A 20,263-nucleotide genomic window follows, 5' to 3' on the forward strand; every position below is an offset into this window, starting at 1 on the left:
GAATGCAAAAATGGCTTGTGTCCTTAAGGGTAAGTCAAGCTTCTGAAGCTGTGTCCTTAAGGGGTTAATAAAGCTATTTGAAAATAAACACATTAATAAGATAAAAGATTGAAAAATATTTTTACGGTCTAATCCCTAACAAGGAGGGGAAGAGATTTACATTAAGATGTTCTCGTTGTAAAGCTGCTGTTCATTAACAAATTATTGTTTAATTTTAATATCACATTTTGTCAGCTAGATCGTACAATGTATAATATTAAATCTTAGTAAATCTGGATCCGCCCTCCCTCATCTTTATGATTTTCAACAATTAACAATTTGTTAATAAGCAACCGCTTTTTTTATCCACTTGAGAAAGCGGAAAGTTGAGAAACATGTTGTATTTAATCTTTTTTGCCATTTTTATTATTTTACGATCTGGCATCTGAGTTTTACTTATTCCAGAGAGATACTACTCCAAAGCATCCTTGGTGGGGATTATACCACTTATGCCCTATCATTGAGCAGTGTCCCTGTCCGCCCAACTAAATGTGAGTAACCATTTAGTATTTTTACACACTCTCCTGGTTTTATCACAGTGAGCACTATTGTTATTTTTTTATGTAACATATGGTCCCCATCTGGCAAGATATCTACTTACAACACTCCCTCATGTATTCCATAAGTGGGGAATATACCACTGTATGCTGTTTATACTAGAACTAGTTTTTAGCTCTCAAAAATGTGAGTAGGACCATATAGACCTTTTTTTATTGGCTGCTACCTATTTGGGTTTTATTGTACTGTTAGATTTTCTTTTCTCTTTCATACGGATCCCACGAACCCCTTGATCCCACCATTCCATAGACGTCTCTACCTCAGATAGAACTGTGATTGTTCTCTCATCCCAAGGTTTTACTGGACTCTTTTTGTACTGTTCTTTATATATATATATATATATATATATATATATATATATATATATATATATATATATATATATATATATATATATACATATATATATATATACATATATATATATATACTGTGTATATGTAAAAATATACCTATTATTATTTTATTGATCTCTCTCTGTATTATGTATCATTGTTTATTTCTATATTACTACTTGCTTATATTTAATTGTACAGATTATCTCTGTGGTGCCACCTTTTTCTACTTCCTTATACCTATATACCTATAGGGCCTGTGAGGGAGCCCTATCCTTTAGGAGCACTGCCTTTATTTAAGTTTTTAAGTGCTGATTCTTCTTTACACTTTTCACCAGATCATGCTATGTATAATAATAATTAATCTTTCTAAATATAGATCCACCCTCCCCTGTAGTATTTTCATGTGATAAGCATAGGCAAATAATAATTAATAACAGCATTACAACGAGATGTATATCTCTTCCTCTCCTAGCTCTGGTTAGTATTACCTTTATCCTGCGTAGATTGAAGAATGTAAGTACTTTCATGTCTGTGTTATTAAAAACAAAAAAATCTAATACACAACATATAAGGTATACGATATGCAAAGAATATACAATGAATATGTACTTAACTAAATACCACCAGAACAGAATGTTTGTTGTCAACATTCAATGATTATTTAACCCCTTAAGGACACAGCTTCAGAAGCTTGTCTTACGCTTAATGACACAAGCAATTTTTGCATTTTCTTGCTGTATGCGTTCAACTTCAATTTGCATCTCTCTCGTTTATTGCACCGACGCATACTATATACTGTTTTTTTAGAGGACAGAAAGGGCTTTAATTTGATGTAACATATATATATATATATATATATATATATATATATATATAAATGCTTATTTATTATTAAAAAAAATACAGAAAAATGCCAAAAAAAGTTTTATTTTGTGTTTTTTGTACAGTTTTTGCAATAATAATGTGTGCCTAATTAGTGCAGGTTAAAGAAAGTAATTAAAAATAAATTCATTTAGTTGTTCTGATTTACAGAATATATAATGTGGAGCGATTTTAGAGTTTGGTATGCTTGTCTTGTAAGCTTAATAGCCATAAAAGAAAACAAAATTGCCACACAAAAGTATATATTTATATAAAGTAGACATCACAGGCTATTGTCCTAAGGTTTTTTTGACACTTTCTATGTAGCCATTTCACCGCCAATCTCTGCTAAATATTGGAGTAAAATTTAGTATTTTGGGGTTTTTGGCACACAAACTTATAACAAAGAACTTCTCATGTGTATTTTGTAAAGTTGGTGTGTGCTATTCCTGTACAAGGTTTTATTATGTATTCAGTTACTTCTGCTGAGTACAACGGTACCCCCATTGTATGTCTTTGGCACTATTTTGTGAAGCTACAGTGCCATATAGGAGACCTGTCCGTTTCAACATTTACAGTAGAATTTTGACAGGCGGATTTAATGGGCCTATGCTTCAATTTGGGGTATTATAGCAGTTTGACTTTTCAAAAAAAACTCACAAAGGCCTACCATTTGTAAAAGTAGACACCTCAGGGTATCTCATATGGTGCATATTGTGCTTTAACATGCCCCCATTTTTTCACCAATATATGCCAAAGTATGTGGTAAAATATAATTTTGGGCATTTTTTACATATGGATTGCATTTTTGCTGGGCATTTTGTACATTTCATATGTGCCACTAAGTTCAAACCCCCCAAATTATGCTCAGCTAAGCCTTCTGAGTAAAACATTATGCCCAATGTATGACCTAGACACTATTTTGTGAAGTTACACTGCTGTAAAAGAGACATAACAAGTTAAGTTTTTTAAGTGTTAATTTTCATGGAGTGTTTTGATGCATCCGTGTCCCACTTTGGAGCACTTGAGCAGGCTACATATTACAACTACACTATAAAGGCATACCATTTCTTAAAGAAGACATCCCAGGGCAATTCAAAAGGCATTTTTTGAACCTTAGCGTGGGATAATTTTTCCGCTAGCTTGTACCAAGTGTAGTGGTAATACGCATTTTTTCTGCCTTTTTGACACACAAAGTGAGTTTGCGCAGTATATTTTTCAAACCTTATGTGTACTACGACTGTATAATACTTCATATGTTGCTCAACTATGTCGGCTGAGTACAGCAATACCCCCGTATGTACCTTTGCCAGGTATATGTGGACATTGAAGGGGCACATTTGAGACACAGCCATTCCAGTTTTTTTCAAAACTTTGAATTTTTACGCTGTGTCCATGTCCCATTTTAGAGTATTTTACAAGGCTATATAATCCAATTACCCCATAAAGGCATACCATTTCTTAAAGAAGACATCCCAGGGCAATTCAAAAGGCATATTTTGAACCTTAGCATGGGATAATTTTTCCGCTAGCTTGTATCAATTTGTACCACATTTGAGACACAGCCATTCCTGTAGCCCAATGTAGCCAAAGCACAGCTTAGCGGAACAGGGCCTTGACAGGGGTTAGGGAGCGGGCTTAGGAGGAAACGGCCAGGACTGGTGGTTTGTGGGTAAAGGGGGTTTGGCTATTTAAATAGGTAGCCATTTTGTAAAGATCACTTTTAATCTCCTACCTGGTTAAGTTTGTCCCGCCCACCCTCCCTAGGTCTGTATGGGACTGTGGGGTATCCCGTTTTGTCACAGCGGCAGGATAGGGAGCCTAAGAAGAGGAAGGAGGCTCCCCAGGAAGAACGTGATGGACAGGAAACATTGTGGTCATTGGTGGTTGGTAGGTTTCGAGTCCTGGAGGTGGCTCAGAACCTGGTGGGGTAGGGGTATCCGGGTATACCCCTGCCATGGTTTATTATGTTGGCACTTTAAGTTATTTATGTTAGAGTAAAGGCGAAATGTTATATATATATATATATATATATATATATATATATATATATATATTTGTGTTATCTATGTGGGGTCATTGCCTTTTATATTAAAAGAAGGATACGGATGTAAGGGCGGAGCATGGGGGGACAATGACCCATATTACATGTTAAGTTATTATGGTTATATATATTATATTATTATTCTAATTATTCTAATTGTTATTTTGGAGATTGTTTAATAAAGCTGTGGACGATTTAACCCATATTCCTTAGTGTCAGAGTGTTATTGGGAGTAGGTATATGGGGGGTGTTTGTCCTAGATTCCGACTGCCCATATGGCGACTATACACCGGTCAAGTTTTTTTCAAACTTTGAATTTTTACGCTGTGTCCATGTCCCATTTTAGAGTATTTTACAAGGCTATATAATCCAATTACCCCATAAAGGCATACCATTTCTTAAAGAAGAGATCCCAGGGCAATTCAAAAGGCATATTTTGAACCTTAGCGTGGGATATTTTTTCCGCTAGCTTGTACCAAGTGTAGTGGTAAAAAGCATTTTTTCTGCCTTTTTGACACACAAAGTGAGTTTGCGCAGTATATTTTGCAAACCTTATGTGTACTACGACTGTATAATACTTAATATGTTGCTCAGCTACCAAGTGTAGTGGTAATGAGCATTTTTTTATGTATTTTTTTACTTTGTAAATCTTTTTTTTACTTTGTAAAACTTTTTTTACTTTGTAAAACCCGTTTTTAAACTTTTTTTTTACTTATTAAATGTTTTACATTTTCTTAACTTTTTTTACACTTTTACATTTTTTTCTAAACTTTTCTTTTACCGTTAACCCCTAACTAGCAGTAAGCAGCACTAACAGTAAATTCCCCATTTTCCCATAACTCCCACCCACCCCAACTAGCAAAATATATAATTAGAAAATACGTAAATGAATTAATTAAATAAATTGAACCCCTGAGGGTTAAAATAAATAAAAGTTAATCCTCAGGGGTTAAAAAAAATTAGATCACAGTATAATACTGCGATCTGTATGTTGATCACTGTAGGCAGTGATCAACTGGCAGGGAAGGGGTTAATTTTTATTTAGACTGGGTAAAGGGGGGTGGTATTTTTTTTTTACCTAAACGTTACTAAAACAGTTAAAAAACATTTTTTTTACCTTTTCAAAGCTTATTTTAAAAAAAATGTAACGTTAACCCCTAGTTAGCCTAACACCAAATTCCCCAATTCCCCACTAACTTCCACGCATTCCAGCTAGCTAAATATATAATTTTTAAATATTTAAATTAATTAATACAATAAATTTAACCCCTGAGGGTTAAAAAAACAAATAATTAACCCTCAGGGGTTAAAAAAAATCAGATGACATTAAAATGTATACCCTGCCAATTGATCACTGTAGTCAGTGATCAATTGGCAGGGAAGGGGTTAATTTTATTAAAACAGGGGAAAGGGGGGGTGGGATTTAACTTTATTTAAAGTCCCTTTAACTTTATTTAAAGTCCCTTTATTTTAAGTCCCTTTAAGTGCAGGGAGGCGGAAGGTGAGTATTTGGAGCACATGTGCTCACTCTGACATGCTGTCAGAGCGAGCACCGGTGCTGGGGCAGCCCGATCGGGTGCTCCCGGTCTGCCTCTAATACTGAGGCAGACCGGAGCACCGTTAACCCCCCGATCGCCGAGATTGCGGCGATCTGGGGTTAACTTTAGTAAATGACGGAAATTTTCCGTCAGCGGTCCTTAACTGAAGGACAAGGTTGACGGAAAATTTCCGTCACCGGTCGGGAAGGGGTTAAAACGTTCTTTTTATTTACATGTACAAACTGCTAATATTGAAATGGGGTAAATTTACAAAAGAATTTCTAAGAATTTGCAAGAAAATTTTCATTTCAGGCCAAAAAAAACTGAACTGCAAATTTAGAGGAATTTTAGGTTTTTATAAATTTTCTCGTGTTATTAATAAACTCCAGATATCTAGTCAGATCCCAACATTATTTCATTATTGTCTATGATATTCGTTATCTATAAAGATGTTTACACTGCAGCACTTTGATGTCTTCAAATCAAGAATTTTTTGTTAGATAATAAACCTTTAAACACTACTGACTTGTATTTGAGTGAAACATTTATAAAATGTATAAAATTTATAAATGTAGTGCAAAACGGGAATTTGATATATAGGGATCTCTATTCAAAAATGCATAAAAATATAATATATTAATGTAAATACAAGCAAATTTATATTTTGAATACATCTGTATGGTATATATCTTTCTTCACATTTATTCTGACAGAACCATTTGCATGCAAATTGGCATTTTACAAAAAACAAAATATCAAGTATGTGATAAACTCAAATATATCGTCATAAGGGTGAAATATTTTGCTTACAGTATTTTTAAGAATTGTCGTATAAAGCAAAATAAAAAAGAAATTTGAGTAGAAGAAAGGCTGTAAGTTGTATTATGCGTGCTAGAGCTATATCATTTTTTGTGTTTATGCATGCCACTTATTAGTTCAGTTTAAAAAAAAATGTTATATGTGTTTAGTATTTTTTATTATGTATATATTTTTTTAAGTTACCTGTCCTTAAATAGGTCATGATATTTCTCATGCAGATATAGTTTCTACTTTATCTAAAAAGCGAACAGAATGTATCACACAACAAGTATGCTATTATAAATGTCATTTTATTTTCCAAAATGTATTTTAAATTCACTTGTCAAAGTTTTGGAGACACATTTACTTCAAATGTGCAAATAGTTCAAAAAAGTGCATTTTCAATTCTTGGTCCTGCTTACTATAATGAAGCCCATGGAATAAGCAAAGCTAGGTGGAATGGGCCTTGACAGAGCCCCCGGTGCCGGGGGATGGTTTAGTTTAATTGGGGGTTGGTCGGTTTTTGGTAAGTGGGATAGGTCAGGAGGAATACTTACCTTTAGATTTGGTGGTAGGTTTGAGCTCGGCGGTAGCTACGAACCTGGGGGTGTAGGGGTGTCTCGGTATGCCCCTACACTGGAAATGGATGCCCTTGGTGGCTGGGATAATGGTGTAGGGGTGTCTTGGTATGCCCCTACAGTGGAAAGGGATGCCCTTGGTGGCTATGGTAATGGCGTAGGGGTGTCTTGGTATGCCCCTACAATTGGAAATGGTTGCCCTGGGTGGCTGTGTTAATGTTTATGTTATTTATGTTATGTTACACTGTTATAAGGATGTATTATGTAAATATGTTTTGAGGTCATTGTCTGGGTATTTAGTCATGTTAATTGGGGGGATGTCTTTTCAAGCGTTGGTGACAATGACCTCTTAAATTTATATCTTATTTCATATATATATATTTATATAATTTAATAAAGCCGTGGAATATTTTTGCCAAATAATTCTTGTCTGTGTTTATTGAAGGTTAGAATTGGTTATAACAGGAATAGGCCAAAGAGACGACAATGCGCATGTCATGATTTTAAACCAATGTATCTTAAAAACAATAACAGGTGTAATGCCTCTAGTTTTACTGTTTTTTTTTTTTCATATTAAAACGCATGCATTGAAATAGTTTAACATAATTTATATTACAAAACAATGTTATCTCCAAGTCTCATGTGTCTTATACATGAACTCTGCATCGAAGTCAGGGTTATTCAATAAACTCTGAAGTGTATCGAATTAAAATCTAAATTGCAAACGTTCAACAAAAAATTACTGATCTGATAAAAATTCTCCAACTTAGCTTTGGTCACAACTTGTCTATTTTAAACCCAATTTTACAAGTCAGAGATTGAGTTGCTACAATTCAGAGCTTAGTGAATAGCCCTTAGTGTATTGTTACAAGGTTGCATTTTTGAGCATTTATCGAAGACAATTATACATTAGACATGATGGCAGGAAAAGCTATTTGGTTAGACTGAACTTGTAGGCAGACAAAAGAAAGGTGTATCCCGCGCCTAGTATTTTATATGTGCAAAATATACATATATATGTTCTCAAGTATATCCAGAAGAAACCGAACCTCGGAATAAAACAGAGAATAAAAAACAATAGTGCAATACAGTAATTAAAATATTTTGGGCGGTGGTGAGTATAGCTATATATAATCCACTCACATTTATACGAGCTATAACAGAGCTCAGCTGTGAAGCGCTTGGACGGTACAATCCCCGTCTTAGGATATGTTGTTGTGGTACATACAGGTGCTTCCAAAGTGCAATATGCGTGGTATATGCAAAAAAAAGGAAAATAGCAGCCAATGGTGAAGTAAGTACCAGTAATAGTGTAAATAATGGATAGTATTGTACTTACAATTGCTAGAGCATGTAACCTGCTCTAGTATGATCAGCTTAGGTGGTATAATCCCCACCAAGGATATACAGGATCCAGGAGGTAAAAGAATGAATATAAAAAATAACTTTAAAAGTATACTTTAATATAAACAAAATATAAACAAAAACCATAAAAGGTATAAAAAGTTAATGTCGCCAATCCTAATTGTAGCTATATTTACAAAATGCTGCCATTAACCATATTGCCAAGTAATTCCATGGTAGAGGAAGTTAAGTTTAGTATGCCACAATAATTAAAATATTTTTATTATAGTATTAAATTTATATTGTATCAATAATTGACTTATCCTTTTCATTAAATTTATATCATATTAAAGTATTATTTTACCAAATGTGATGCAACTAATTGTGCAGGCACAGGACAAATATTGTCACTCAGACGGCCACCAGAGGGACTTCCTATCATGCAGGGCCCTAAAAATGCCCTGTACACGTCAGCCTGTCAGCAGAGGAAAGCCTGTCAGCCTGTCAGCAGGCAAAGACCGCGAGCTGAGCTGTCAGTCAGCTCAGCTCGCGGCTTTGCACACCGCGCTCATGCGCAGTAGTGTGCTCGGGACTTCAGAGGGCGGCATGAATGCCGCCCTCTGAAGTATGTGCTTCCAAATGGAAGCGTCTGATTGCTCCCTGCTCGCGCCCGCCTATTTCGTCATTTTGACGAAATAGGGGGCGTGGCTTCACGAGGCTCCCGGCGCTGGAACCAGGTGAGTAAAAGACTCTGCCTGGAGAGTCCCTTTAATAGTTATTGAATTTTTTTGATAGATTATAAAAAGACAAACATGTCACATAGCCGAGCAGGATGCTACATAAAAAGGCATTTTAACCCGGAAATAACATACAATACCTTACAAACAACAACTAAGACAGAAAGTATCAATTTACAATATTAAATTCAATAATTGCAGAAAATAAGCATAACCACACCTACACAGAAAGACAAAGATGGGCTATAGCTTACAAACAGGACACTCACAATTGGTCTTACAAAGGATAAAAAAAAAAAAAGAGAGAGAGAGTCAAATTACCCATAAATAAAGTTACTTTAATATCTACTAAAGGATCAGAGAGATCATAATAAACTATCCTAATCTTGCTTTCATCACAGCTTGGCCAAAATTGACATACATAGTACCCAAATTCCAGCCCGTTACCAGCCTGTAATGTCTACAATACATTTAGAATAAAACTCACAAAGTCCCTCATTAGGGAAGTTATTACTCAAGAGTAAGCCCTTCTCCATCTCAAGTTGATATAATAGTTGTGCTTTAAGTTTGCCTTTATTTGGGATTTCCGTATTTTTCCAAAATCTAGCAATTAGAATTTTAGTTGGCATTAAGCAATGGACCGTCATCAATTCTAGATTACCTTGTATTTCTAAGCCAAAGAGATGGAGAAGTGCAAAATCCGCTTTACACTCAGGACGTATACTTCCAATTCTAAAAATAAGATCAAATATGATATTCCATAGAGGTTTAATTCTGGGACAAGTCCACCAAATATGGAGTAAGGTCCCTTCAGGATAGAAGCACCGCCAACAATTTGGGGGGTTAGAAATTGATATTTTAGAAAGTCTTACAGGGACCAAATACCATCTAAACAAAATTTTTGTGAAAGTCTCAAGGATATTCAGGTTATGTATATGTTTCCTCGTCAACAGAAATGCTTTACACCAGTTATTATAGGGAATGGAGATACCCAAGTCTTCTTCCCATTTAGTTAAAGCATTAGGTATATCCGGGACCCCCTGTGAGTTTTATCAAATCTATCGCAAGAGAGAATACCTTCTTTACATCTAAGCCTGAAAAAATCTTCCTGAACAGGTTACCCTTATCATCAGCTAAAGAAATAATATGATCTTTAAGAAACCTCTTAAGACCTAGATAATTAAATATTTCTTTATAGTAAATATATACATATTGTATAATCTTGATTATCTGAGCAAGCCCAATGCTTCCCCACAGGAAAGCAGTAGGAGGCAAGTGCGCATGCCTACCAAATTGCTGTGCTGCACCAACTAAATACTAATCTAGTCTTCAGCATAGGAGTAAGTTTTTTTGTTTGTTTGTTTTTTCTTTTAATTTAAAATTACCTATTCAATGTGTTACATTTATTTAAAATATTATTGATAAAAAAAATTTTTTATTTATTCACTCCACGTCCTTCCATAGGTCTTCTAAATGTCAGTATTGTGTTAGTTATGCATAGTAGATCTTTAGGTGAGGACTGCACTGAGAGAACTGATTTGTCGTCGGTTTCATTTTTTGGTATTTTGACACATATACAAAACATTGTCTTTCCCTGCTACTTTTGTAACCCTAATGCGTACTAACTAAGCAAAAGACTATCAAAAGATGAGAGGGGCGTATAATGGGCAGGATCCTGGTTTGGGGGCTGGTTGACTGACTGGTCAATGAAAAACTTAAAACATGAGTAACATCATGAGTCTATAGCCCTACATTTGGACCACTTCTATACCATCTCTTTGAGTCTTTAAGACTTTACAGTTTCCTTTATTTAATTAATCTTTTTTAATCCATTTTGAATTAAATAAATATATTTTTTTTAACAGATTATCACAATTCTTACACAATGTCTTAATTCATTTGAGGTTGGACTTCCTCGAGGATATGTCCCTTGAGAAGTGGATGCTGAAGTGATTGCAGTCAATTAGCATGGCAAACATTGTACTACAGAGCAAAGAGCTCTTTAGCCATCCACATTGCATTTAATGTATCTGTTAAACACAAATTAGGGCCCGGCAGGCTGAATATTTGCCAATTTGGACATATCAGGCCTGTATTACTGTAACCCATCAGTAAGGAATTAGAACGGGTTTTATAGAGAGCCTAACACAGGTAAGAACAGATAGCATTCTCAGATATAATGATGATATTGTAACTTCTTCTTCATTTTTCTGTTGCAGGGCAAGCCTGTATCTACAAAAATGGGTTCTGTTGATTTTACTTGTACTGCTTCTATTCTCGGTGTCATGCATCTGGTGAGTATAGCTGGTTCTGAAGGCTTTCCCATATGTTCAGCAGTTTTTCCTCCAAGTAGTTCAGTAAAAGTATTGTGATCAATTGTGACTGGTTATTTGGGAAGTCCACAAAGGTAAGTGAATACTACCGTTACCACATGCCATCAAAGTAACCTTGTAAAAAAAATTAAAAATGATGTGGTTATTTAACAAGCAATAAGTTGTCTTGTGTTTTTGAAAAGCAAGGTCATTAAAACGTAGCCATGAAGCCTCATTTATCTTGCCCTACTCTACATTGTAAGAAATTATGACCATCTTACAAGGATATTATTTTAAGGAATGTGCGACAAATAAGGCACAAACACAAGTGTATAATAAAATGTATTGTCAATATTGATTTAGAATACTGTTACAGATTTAAAAAGGATTTACACAATACACATTATAACCAATACAGTACAAAACCAAAAAGGTACATTGAAAAGGGCAATACTTAAACATTTAAATGAAGATCTTCCCCTTGCGCCTTCATCTTGGGTAATCTGAAACAGTCTCTCTCCGTTTACCATGGCACCTGTGCTTGCTGTACTGTCCTCTCCAAAAGAGACAAAGAGAGAAAGAGAGGAGAGAGTTGAGGAGCCCTACCTCCTTGGCTGTTGTTCTTTTATAGACTGATTCTTGCAGTCATTAACTACCCAGAATCCCATTTCCCTCCCAAAAGTGTTTTATCCAGACCCCTTTTTCCAGAGAGTTTTGTCTTTACACAAGTCTTTCCCTTTGAACTCTTCCCTCCAGCTATACTGTAACATTGTGTAAGATGTGACCAGTTAGGGTTGGTTTTTGGGTAGGTCGGGAGCAAGCCTGGACTTCTTTTAGAGACAGGATGGCTTGGAAAAAAACACTTCAATGGGTACACCTAGATGTTCATTACTCTGATCTTCTGATACCATGATTTGTACCCTTTGTACCCATTGATGACAACCCCCTTTAAAATGTAAATGGAATTCCATTGTGAAACCAGATAGCTTATTACACAACTTTCCTTCACAAAGCATATGTCAATAAATTAAAATAGAAAATATAATTTTTAAATGCACCCCATTTCTTACACATTATTACTATCGACACTCTGCACTAAACACAACTCAGTAGAGCGGTTAATTTATTTTCCAAGCCTCGGCTTTGAGAGGGATTGCAAATGCTTCCCAAGCCATTTTCCTGTCATGCTGTACAGAAGCCTTTGTAGGTCAGCCTACAGGGTTTAATATAAGCAGCTGAAGTAGAAAAGGGTGTGCTGAGCAGATAAAGTACTACTTTATGGTAACTATGTATAGTGAAAATGAACATATGGGTTAAGTAAAACCTCACCCAGAGGTTCCATAGTATGAGGTAGCACTTAAAGTATCAATAGACAAAAAAACACCTTGTTAAACCTCGATGGCCCTAGGGTCACTGAGGTTTAGGATCTATAAAAGGGGATATGTATATATTGGATGTGCCAGTAACAAAACAAAATAGAAATGGTCTTTATTACACATGGATCAATCAATAATATGCTTATGATAGTACATACAGATACAAATTGCAGGTTTCACTCCTAACTAGGTAAACTAAAAAGCTGTATTTGATGGGCTCTTCAAGGAAATCTATATATCTAATGGATAGCATGCATACAACATTGAATATGAAATCCAAGATACCAACAGAGGAGTTGAAAGAAAAAACAGCTATATAAGATGTAGGCATTCCATAAAAATTATAGGCTGAACAAGGGATGATGCTAATGAAGGCACAAGGAACAACAAGCTATGATAAAGTAATATTTGGCCAAGATGATGCACTGCAGATGTGTGTTACAAAGTTGACAAAATGCTGCCCATTCTTTGCTTGGACCAAGTGAACATTCTATGAATATCCTTGCAATATAAATGCTGTCCCTGAATAGGTTGGCAGCGGAGATACTTTGATCTCCCCTGTCGTCTTGCGGCCCACCAGGCATTTCCCCGGTTTACCCTACGGCCAGTCCAGGCCTGCTGTCTTGTCAAGTCACACCAGCAGCTGATAGTGGGTGATAACTTTTTTTACTAATATATGAATCCCCTTTTTGCTTGTCTATATTTCGTTGTGGTCAGATGAGCTTATTACGTGAAAAAAACTGTGAAGGCAGATTAAAGTGGCACTGTCACAGTTTGGGTACTGTGCCGAATTCTCAAAGTCCCCCAAAGGTGACATCGAAGCTGGAGGTGGATGACAGCCAGAGGAATTGACACTTAGGCTCTACTTTGGGTCAAGAAAAGTCAGGTGAAGAAGAAATACAGAGACAAAGTAGTCCCTATACTATAGTATCATTGGTATGCGTGAGAAGATAAAATGAGAAAAACTTATCATTTGGAATATGGAACCATACTACAAATTATCTGTTGTGATAATGTGTTATAATGCTTAATGGATACATACAATAAAAAACAGGTTATACCCTTGACCTCTAACTGCAGTCTCTATTACTGCAGTAATATGAATAAACCTATCTCTCCTAGATAGTCAAACAGTAATATACCACAAATGACAATTGGAACAATAGTCAATAGCAGATCTTATATACTGAATGCAACAGACTAAGTAATAAAGTCCAATATTAGTCTGTGCAAGTCTCCTTTATCCCAGGTATTTTCTTGGATAGTAGCACTCCACAATAGAGGTGAATATGTGAAAAAGATACAGAGAAAAATGAATTAGTGACTCTCTGTATTAATACAGTACATGAGAAGCAGTCCAGATGAATTAAAAATACACCTTGCTTTATTAGAGTCTTAGCTCTCAGCTAAAATCAGTATGTAAAAGCTCAGATAAAACTTTTCAATAAAATAATAATAATCAGACTTCATTACCATGTATCTATAAGCTGATATACAAAGTGCATATTAGGTGCAGACCTTGTATTGCTCATGGCGTCTAGGATCAGCAGCTTAGATGTTACTTTGCTGGATACAATACAGGTAAGTGTTCCCTAGATGCTGGCTTTCAGTAATCAGCAATCAGTCCTTCCAAGCGCGTTTCTCCGTCAGAACGGCTTTTTCAATGGATACGGACTGTCAGGCAGTTGCCGCTTATATAGCAATGTATTTCCCTCAATTTTCACATATCAATAAACATGCATTTTAAATCATTTTACATACACAGTATTTAATATTGTTACATCATTATAATATTGGCACATATTCTTAGATTCTCATTCTTAATCTCAAATATTATGTTGCATTTCTTGTTACCACTTGTGACCATAGTTACTCCCGTTGGATATCAGTTTAAACGTAACGGTCATTTACTTAAACTCTTATTTCATTAATATATTACGGAAGAATGATCAAACTGAATAATGTGCATCACTATACTCCATAGCGCATACTGTTTATACTGATCTCGGAGGGGAATCTATTGGAAAAATAAATTCTAATGCAAATGGTGCTTGTATCTTCTATCTAATATTGCAATAGTGCAACATATTAACTTGAAATAATGGATAGTACTATATTTATATTAATCCCTTCTACTATCTTATCATGGATATTTATTAAAGAGACCTTGTCCTTTTCTTTTTAATGTGTAATTGGGACATTATTGATACAAAAAAGGATAACAAATAAAAAATAAAAAATAAAAATAATAAATATAGAAGTAAGAGTAAGAGATAATGATAAATGATAAATGAGCTGTCTCAATGGCAATATTACAGGAGTAGAATCTAGACATAGATGAAGTAGAAATGTCCTGCATAGTGAGGTAAATAAATAAGACTCTCAATGTCAATAATTGCAGGTTTAAAAATTTAAAAATAATTAAAATAATTAAGAATTGAAACATAAATTTACAGTATGATAAAAATAGTGTCCTATATGGAGAAATAAGTGTCATTTTCAATCATACTATACACTGCTGTATATAAATAGCATCCTCATTAAAGGGACCTGTCCTGCTAATAAAATTTTAATTTACTTAATTGTTATTCTAAAATGTTTTCAAGCATGATAGAAACTTCCTAAATGATTCTATAACATTCTCTTCTTTCTCAAAATGGTGTTGCATAGAAATAATCGGCTCATTTCTTAATTATTATTATTTTATTATTATTATTATTATTATTATTTTATTATTTATATAGCACCAACAAATTCCGTAGCGCTGTACAATGGGTGGACTATCAGACACATAATTGAGATCAGACAACTGGACGTACAGGAACAGAGGGGGTTGAGGGCCCTGCTCGATGAGCTTACATGCTAGAGGGAGTGGGGTATAGTGACACAAAGGGTTAGAGTAGGGGAATTAAATAGTTTGTTAGAGAAGGGTTTATTGAGTGCTGGGTAGGTCATTTTTACAGTTGCAGGAAAGGAGTCATGGGGTGGGGGATGAGAAGCCTGCTGACAGTGTAATTGATACGCTTTAATGAAGAAGTGAGTTTTCAGAGATTTTTTGAAGGAGTGGAGGCTGGGTGAAAGTCTGATTGAGGAGGGAAGGGAGTTCCACAGAAGAGGTGCAGCCCTGGAGAAGTCTTGAAGGCGAGCATCAGAGGTGGGGATCCGGGCAGAAGATAGGCGTAGGTCTTGGGCTGAGCGCAGGGGTCTCGACAGGGCATACTTGTGTATGAGGGAGAATAGGTATGTTGGAGCAGCATTATGTAGGGATTTGTAAGCAAGCGCCAGAATTTTGAATTGGGCCCTATATCTAACTGGAAGCCAATGCAGGGACTGACAGAGCGTGGAGGCGTGGTAGGTGCGACCGGACAGGAAAATAAGCCTCGCAGCCGCATTCATTATAGATTGCAAGCTGGGAACATGTAAGACCAGTGAGAAGGGGATTGCAATAGTCAAGGCGAGAGAGAACAACAGCATGAACCAGTACCTTCGCTGCGTCCGGTGTTAGATATGGGCGGATGCGCACTATGTTCTTGAGTTGGAAGCGACAGGATTTGGCTATCGATTGGACATGGGGAGTAAAAGAGAGGTCAGAATCAAGAAGAACCCCTAGGCAGCGAGCTTGTGAGGTAGAAGTGATAGTAGCGCCGTTGACTTGGATGGAGACAGGCACAGGAGTAGCAGCACTTGAGGGATGAAAAACTAGAAGTTCTGTTTTGGACAGGTTGAGTTTAAGGAAGTGAGCAGCCATCCAGTTGGAAATAGCAGAGAGGCAGTCAGAAACACGAGTCAAGGTGGGCGGAGAGAGATCAGGGGAGGACAGGTAGATTTGTGTGTCATCTGCATATAAATGATATTGAAAGCCAAAGGAGCTGATGAGTTTACCAAGGGAGGCAGTATAGATAGAGAACAGTAGGGGGCCGAGGACAGAACCTTGGGGGATGCTGACAGAGAGGGGTTGGGGAGAAGAGGCAGTGTCAGAGAAAGAAACACTGAAAGAGCGCCTTGAGAGGTAGGAGGAGCACCAGGATAAAGCAGTATCCCGTAGACCAAAGTTACGGAGAATGTGAAGAAGCTGTTGATGATCAACAGTGTCAAAGGCGGCAGAAAGATCAAGGAGGATTAGGATAGAGTATTGGCCGCGAGATTTAGCAGCAATTAAGTCGTTGGATACTTTGGTCACAGCAGTTTTGACAGAGTGACCAGCGCGGAATCTAGACTGAAGGGGGTCAAGCAGAGAGTTGGATTCGAGAAAGTCTGTCAATCTGGCGTACACAACTCTCTCGAGGATCTTGTAGGCAAATGGCAGTAGCGAGATAGGGCGGTAGTTGGATGGGGAGTTGGGATCAAGGTTGGGCTTTTTCAGAATCGGGGTTACAGTTGCATGTTTGAAGGGTGAGGGAAATGTGCCAGAGGAAAGGGAGAGATTGAAAATGCTAGTGAGAGGAAGAGCAAGAGAGGGAGACAAAGTGCGGATGAGATGCGAGGGAATAGGATCGAGGGAGTAGGTGGTGGGGCGGGAGGACAGGAGCAGAGCAGAAACCTCTTGTGCTGTAGCAGGTGCAAATGAGCATAGGATGGCAGGGGGAATGGGGTTGGGTGTTGTATTGATAGGGGTAGGAGAGAGATTAGAGATCTCGTTCCTGATTGTAGAGATCTTCTCAGTGAAATGAGATGCGAAGTTTGTGGCGGACAAGGTGGTGGAAGGAGGGGGAGTCACAGGGCGAAGAAGGGCATCAAAAGTGTGAAACAGGTGTTTGGGTTGATGGGACAGTGTGCTTATGAGGGTGTTGAAGTAGTTAACTTTTGCAGAGGAAAGAGCCATGCTGTAGGAGCGCAGCATAAATTTATAGTGGACAAAGTCAGATGCAAAGTGAGACTTTCTCCAGCAGCGTTCAGCAGTTCTGGAACATTTTTGGAGGTAACGGGTCAGCTTGGTGTGCCAGGGTTGTAATTGGGGGCGCTTGCTGCGTTTAACTGTAGGAGGTGCCATGATGTCACGTTGAGAGGAGAGAGTGGAGTTGTAGAGTGTGGTTGCAGAGTTAGGGCAGTTGAGATTTGAGATGGGTAAAAGGAGTGTTTGGAGTTTGGTGGAGAAGTGCTGGAGATCGAGGGACTTGAGGTTTCTGCGAGGTTGGAGAGTTGATGGTGGTGCAAATTTTGATATGGGGTATGCAGATGTTAAATGTTAGCAAAAAAACACGTTAATTGGCACTGTAAAATTAGTTTTCATTTATAGATTTTTTGGTAAGCAAATGTAAGTCAGTTTGCTTCCATGAACTCAGAGATTGTAAGTTTGTTTGAGCAGACTCGTCTTCAGCTCTAAATACCCCCTTTGTATAATTGTAAAATGCTGCAAAATATGTTTAAGTTATATAAATGCTAATAACAATAGTATTAATAATAACGAATGCCATGAACAAGTCAAAATCAGTCAGACAAATTACTTCAGACAATTTATATATATCTTGACCAAAAGGCACTTCCTCATTTTGTGTAAACCACGTTGGGTTTGCCATTTTCTTGGCATTCTCAAGATTTGACTTACATTTGTGTAATCCATCCTTACAAGATTAGTTACTTCAGAGCCAATTTACAAACGTTGTGCCAAAAATCACTTCCTTATTTTTTATCAAGCACGTTAAACACCTTGTTCTTGGCAAAGCTTTGACTTACATTTATCTAATCAATGCTTACAAAAGGAAAACATATACTGAGAGGACTCGCACAGGCAGATTTCAGTTTAACTTCTGTTCTTTTCAGACTTTTATTGCTTGTCCTGTACACTATCCACTGTTTAATTCTTCTAGGTCAAAAGTAATCATTAAATGAAAAGTGAAACGTGTTTTTTTCTTCTTCAGGTATACTTCTAGAACCAATGCTTGGCATCGTGTCTTACTATTTGCAAGCAATGCCGAGGAGTGAGTAGTGTTACAGTTCTGCAAATAAAATATTTCTTATCTAATCTAAGATTTTAATTCAGCTTAATGACCAACCTAGGTGCCTGTTCAACTCTGTATATATATATATATATATCAATCCTTCCCTTAACCCTTCAGACTTTCCTTAAATTAAGAATACTCATGAGAACAGATAGAGCAATCTCGACCATTAAGGTGGCTCTGTCACCTCAAACTTACATTCCTCCCATTGTTTCCTCTTTCATTCCTCCCATTGTCTTCCTCCCATTGTCTTCCTCTTTCAGAAGCTGTTTTTATTTTCTTCTTGTCTGATCTATTTCTCTTTAAAACATAAGCCAAAGTAGGGACTTCTTTGTCTTAAGTATTTTTCCTATGCTTGACAATTGTGACAAAAAGGGTGGAGCTCCACTTCCTTTGTCAAGATTCCAAACTGTAGTAAAAATACATTAAAAAAAAAGTAGTCACCCATTTGTCTTTTGTCTTTAAAAAGAAATCAGAAAATAAAATCAGAAAATAAAAAAAGAGCAACAGGTTCAGAAAGTGGAAACAATAGGAGAAAGTAAAGTTTGAGGTGATAGAGCTACAGTAACTAGCACCTTAATTATACATTATTTAAAATAAGAAATGGTAATTGGCCTAAATGTAATGTATTAAACAATAAGAAGAAGTACCATATTGTGGAAAAGATCTCTGGATCATAAATATCTGTCTCTTCTCATGATCCAAGTAAAACCATTTATACTTTAATAGTTAATGCACAGAGGCCCACAATAGGATTATATACACTGATCAGCCATAACCTTAAAATCACCTGCCTAATATCATGCAGGTTCCCCTCGTACTGCCAAAACAGCTCTGATCAATCGAGACATGGACTCCACAAGACCTCTGAATTTGTCCTGTGGTATCTGGGGCCAATACATTAGCAACAGATCCTTTAAGTCAGCCTTCGTCCCATAGTGCATATTGCTGCCATCTGTTCCCCATGTAAGCAATGCAAATGCACCCACCCATCCCTTGATCTAAAAGAAAATGTGATTAATCAGATCAGGCAACTTTCTTTCATTGCTCAGTGGTCCAGTTCTATCGCTCATATCCCCATTATAGGTGCTTTCGGCAGTAGATAGGGGCCATCCTGGGCTCTCTGACCATTCTGAAGCTATGCAGCCCCATATGTAGCAAACTGCAATGCATTGTGTGTTATGAAACCTTTCTTTCATGGCTAACACAAGGTTTTCAGCTTTTCTGTATGATCTGACCAGCTGGGCTTGCTTTTCATCATGTGAGTCAGTAGGCTTTGGGCTCCCATGGCCCTGACGCTGCTTTACCCATTGCACTAACCACTTCAAACCGGGAACACCTCACAAGACTTGATTTTTTTTGTGTTGTTATGACCCAGTCATCCAGCCATCACTATGGCTCAGATCTTTTTTCGCTTGCCCATTTTTGCTGCTTCCAACACATGAAATTTAAGAACAGACCATTCACTTGCTGCTTAAGATATCCCACCCCTTGACATGTGACATTGTAATGATATCATCAAAGTCATTCACTTCACCTACCAGTGGTTTTATCGTTGTGGATGATCAGTGTATACAGCCAACGAGGATCCTGCTAACCAAGTAGACATCCAAAACAGACAATACCAATCAGGTCCACAACGGCTGGTCAGCAGTATAATTTACATAATGTGAAAAATGGTAACTGACACAATAATTGGAATATTTGCAGTTTATGTGAATTCTACTAGAGTTAAAGATCATACTTTTTGACTGAGAAATATGGTGAAACTAATTTTCTGATTTAATTTGCTTTCTGTTTA

The 20,263-nt window shown here is 36.8% G+C and overlaps 1 protein-coding gene across 1 annotated transcript in view; it reads left to right on the top strand.

Moving 5' to 3' along the window:
• Nucleotides 1–1,411: 1,411 nt before the first annotated feature.
• LOC134573698 (histo-blood group ABO system transferase 2-like) overlaps nt 1,412–20,263 on the top strand; it is a 58,421-nt gene continuing 39,569 nt past the window's right edge. The window contains exons 1-3 of the mRNA XM_063433481.1: nt 1,412–1,448; nt 11,055–11,129; nt 18,382–18,441. Coding sequence (XP_063289551.1) covers nt 1,447–1,448; nt 11,055–11,129; nt 18,382–18,441 — 137 coding nt within the window. The 5' untranslated portion in view covers nt 1,412–1,446. The remainder of the gene's footprint in view (nt 1,449–11,054; nt 11,130–18,381; nt 18,442–20,263) is intronic.

This window comes from Pelobates fuscus, chromosome 9 (assembly GCF_036172605.1).
Source record: "Pelobates fuscus isolate aPelFus1 chromosome 9, aPelFus1.pri, whole genome shotgun sequence".
Classification (NCBI taxonomy): domain Eukaryota; kingdom Metazoa; phylum Chordata; class Amphibia; order Anura; family Pelobatidae; genus Pelobates; species Pelobates fuscus.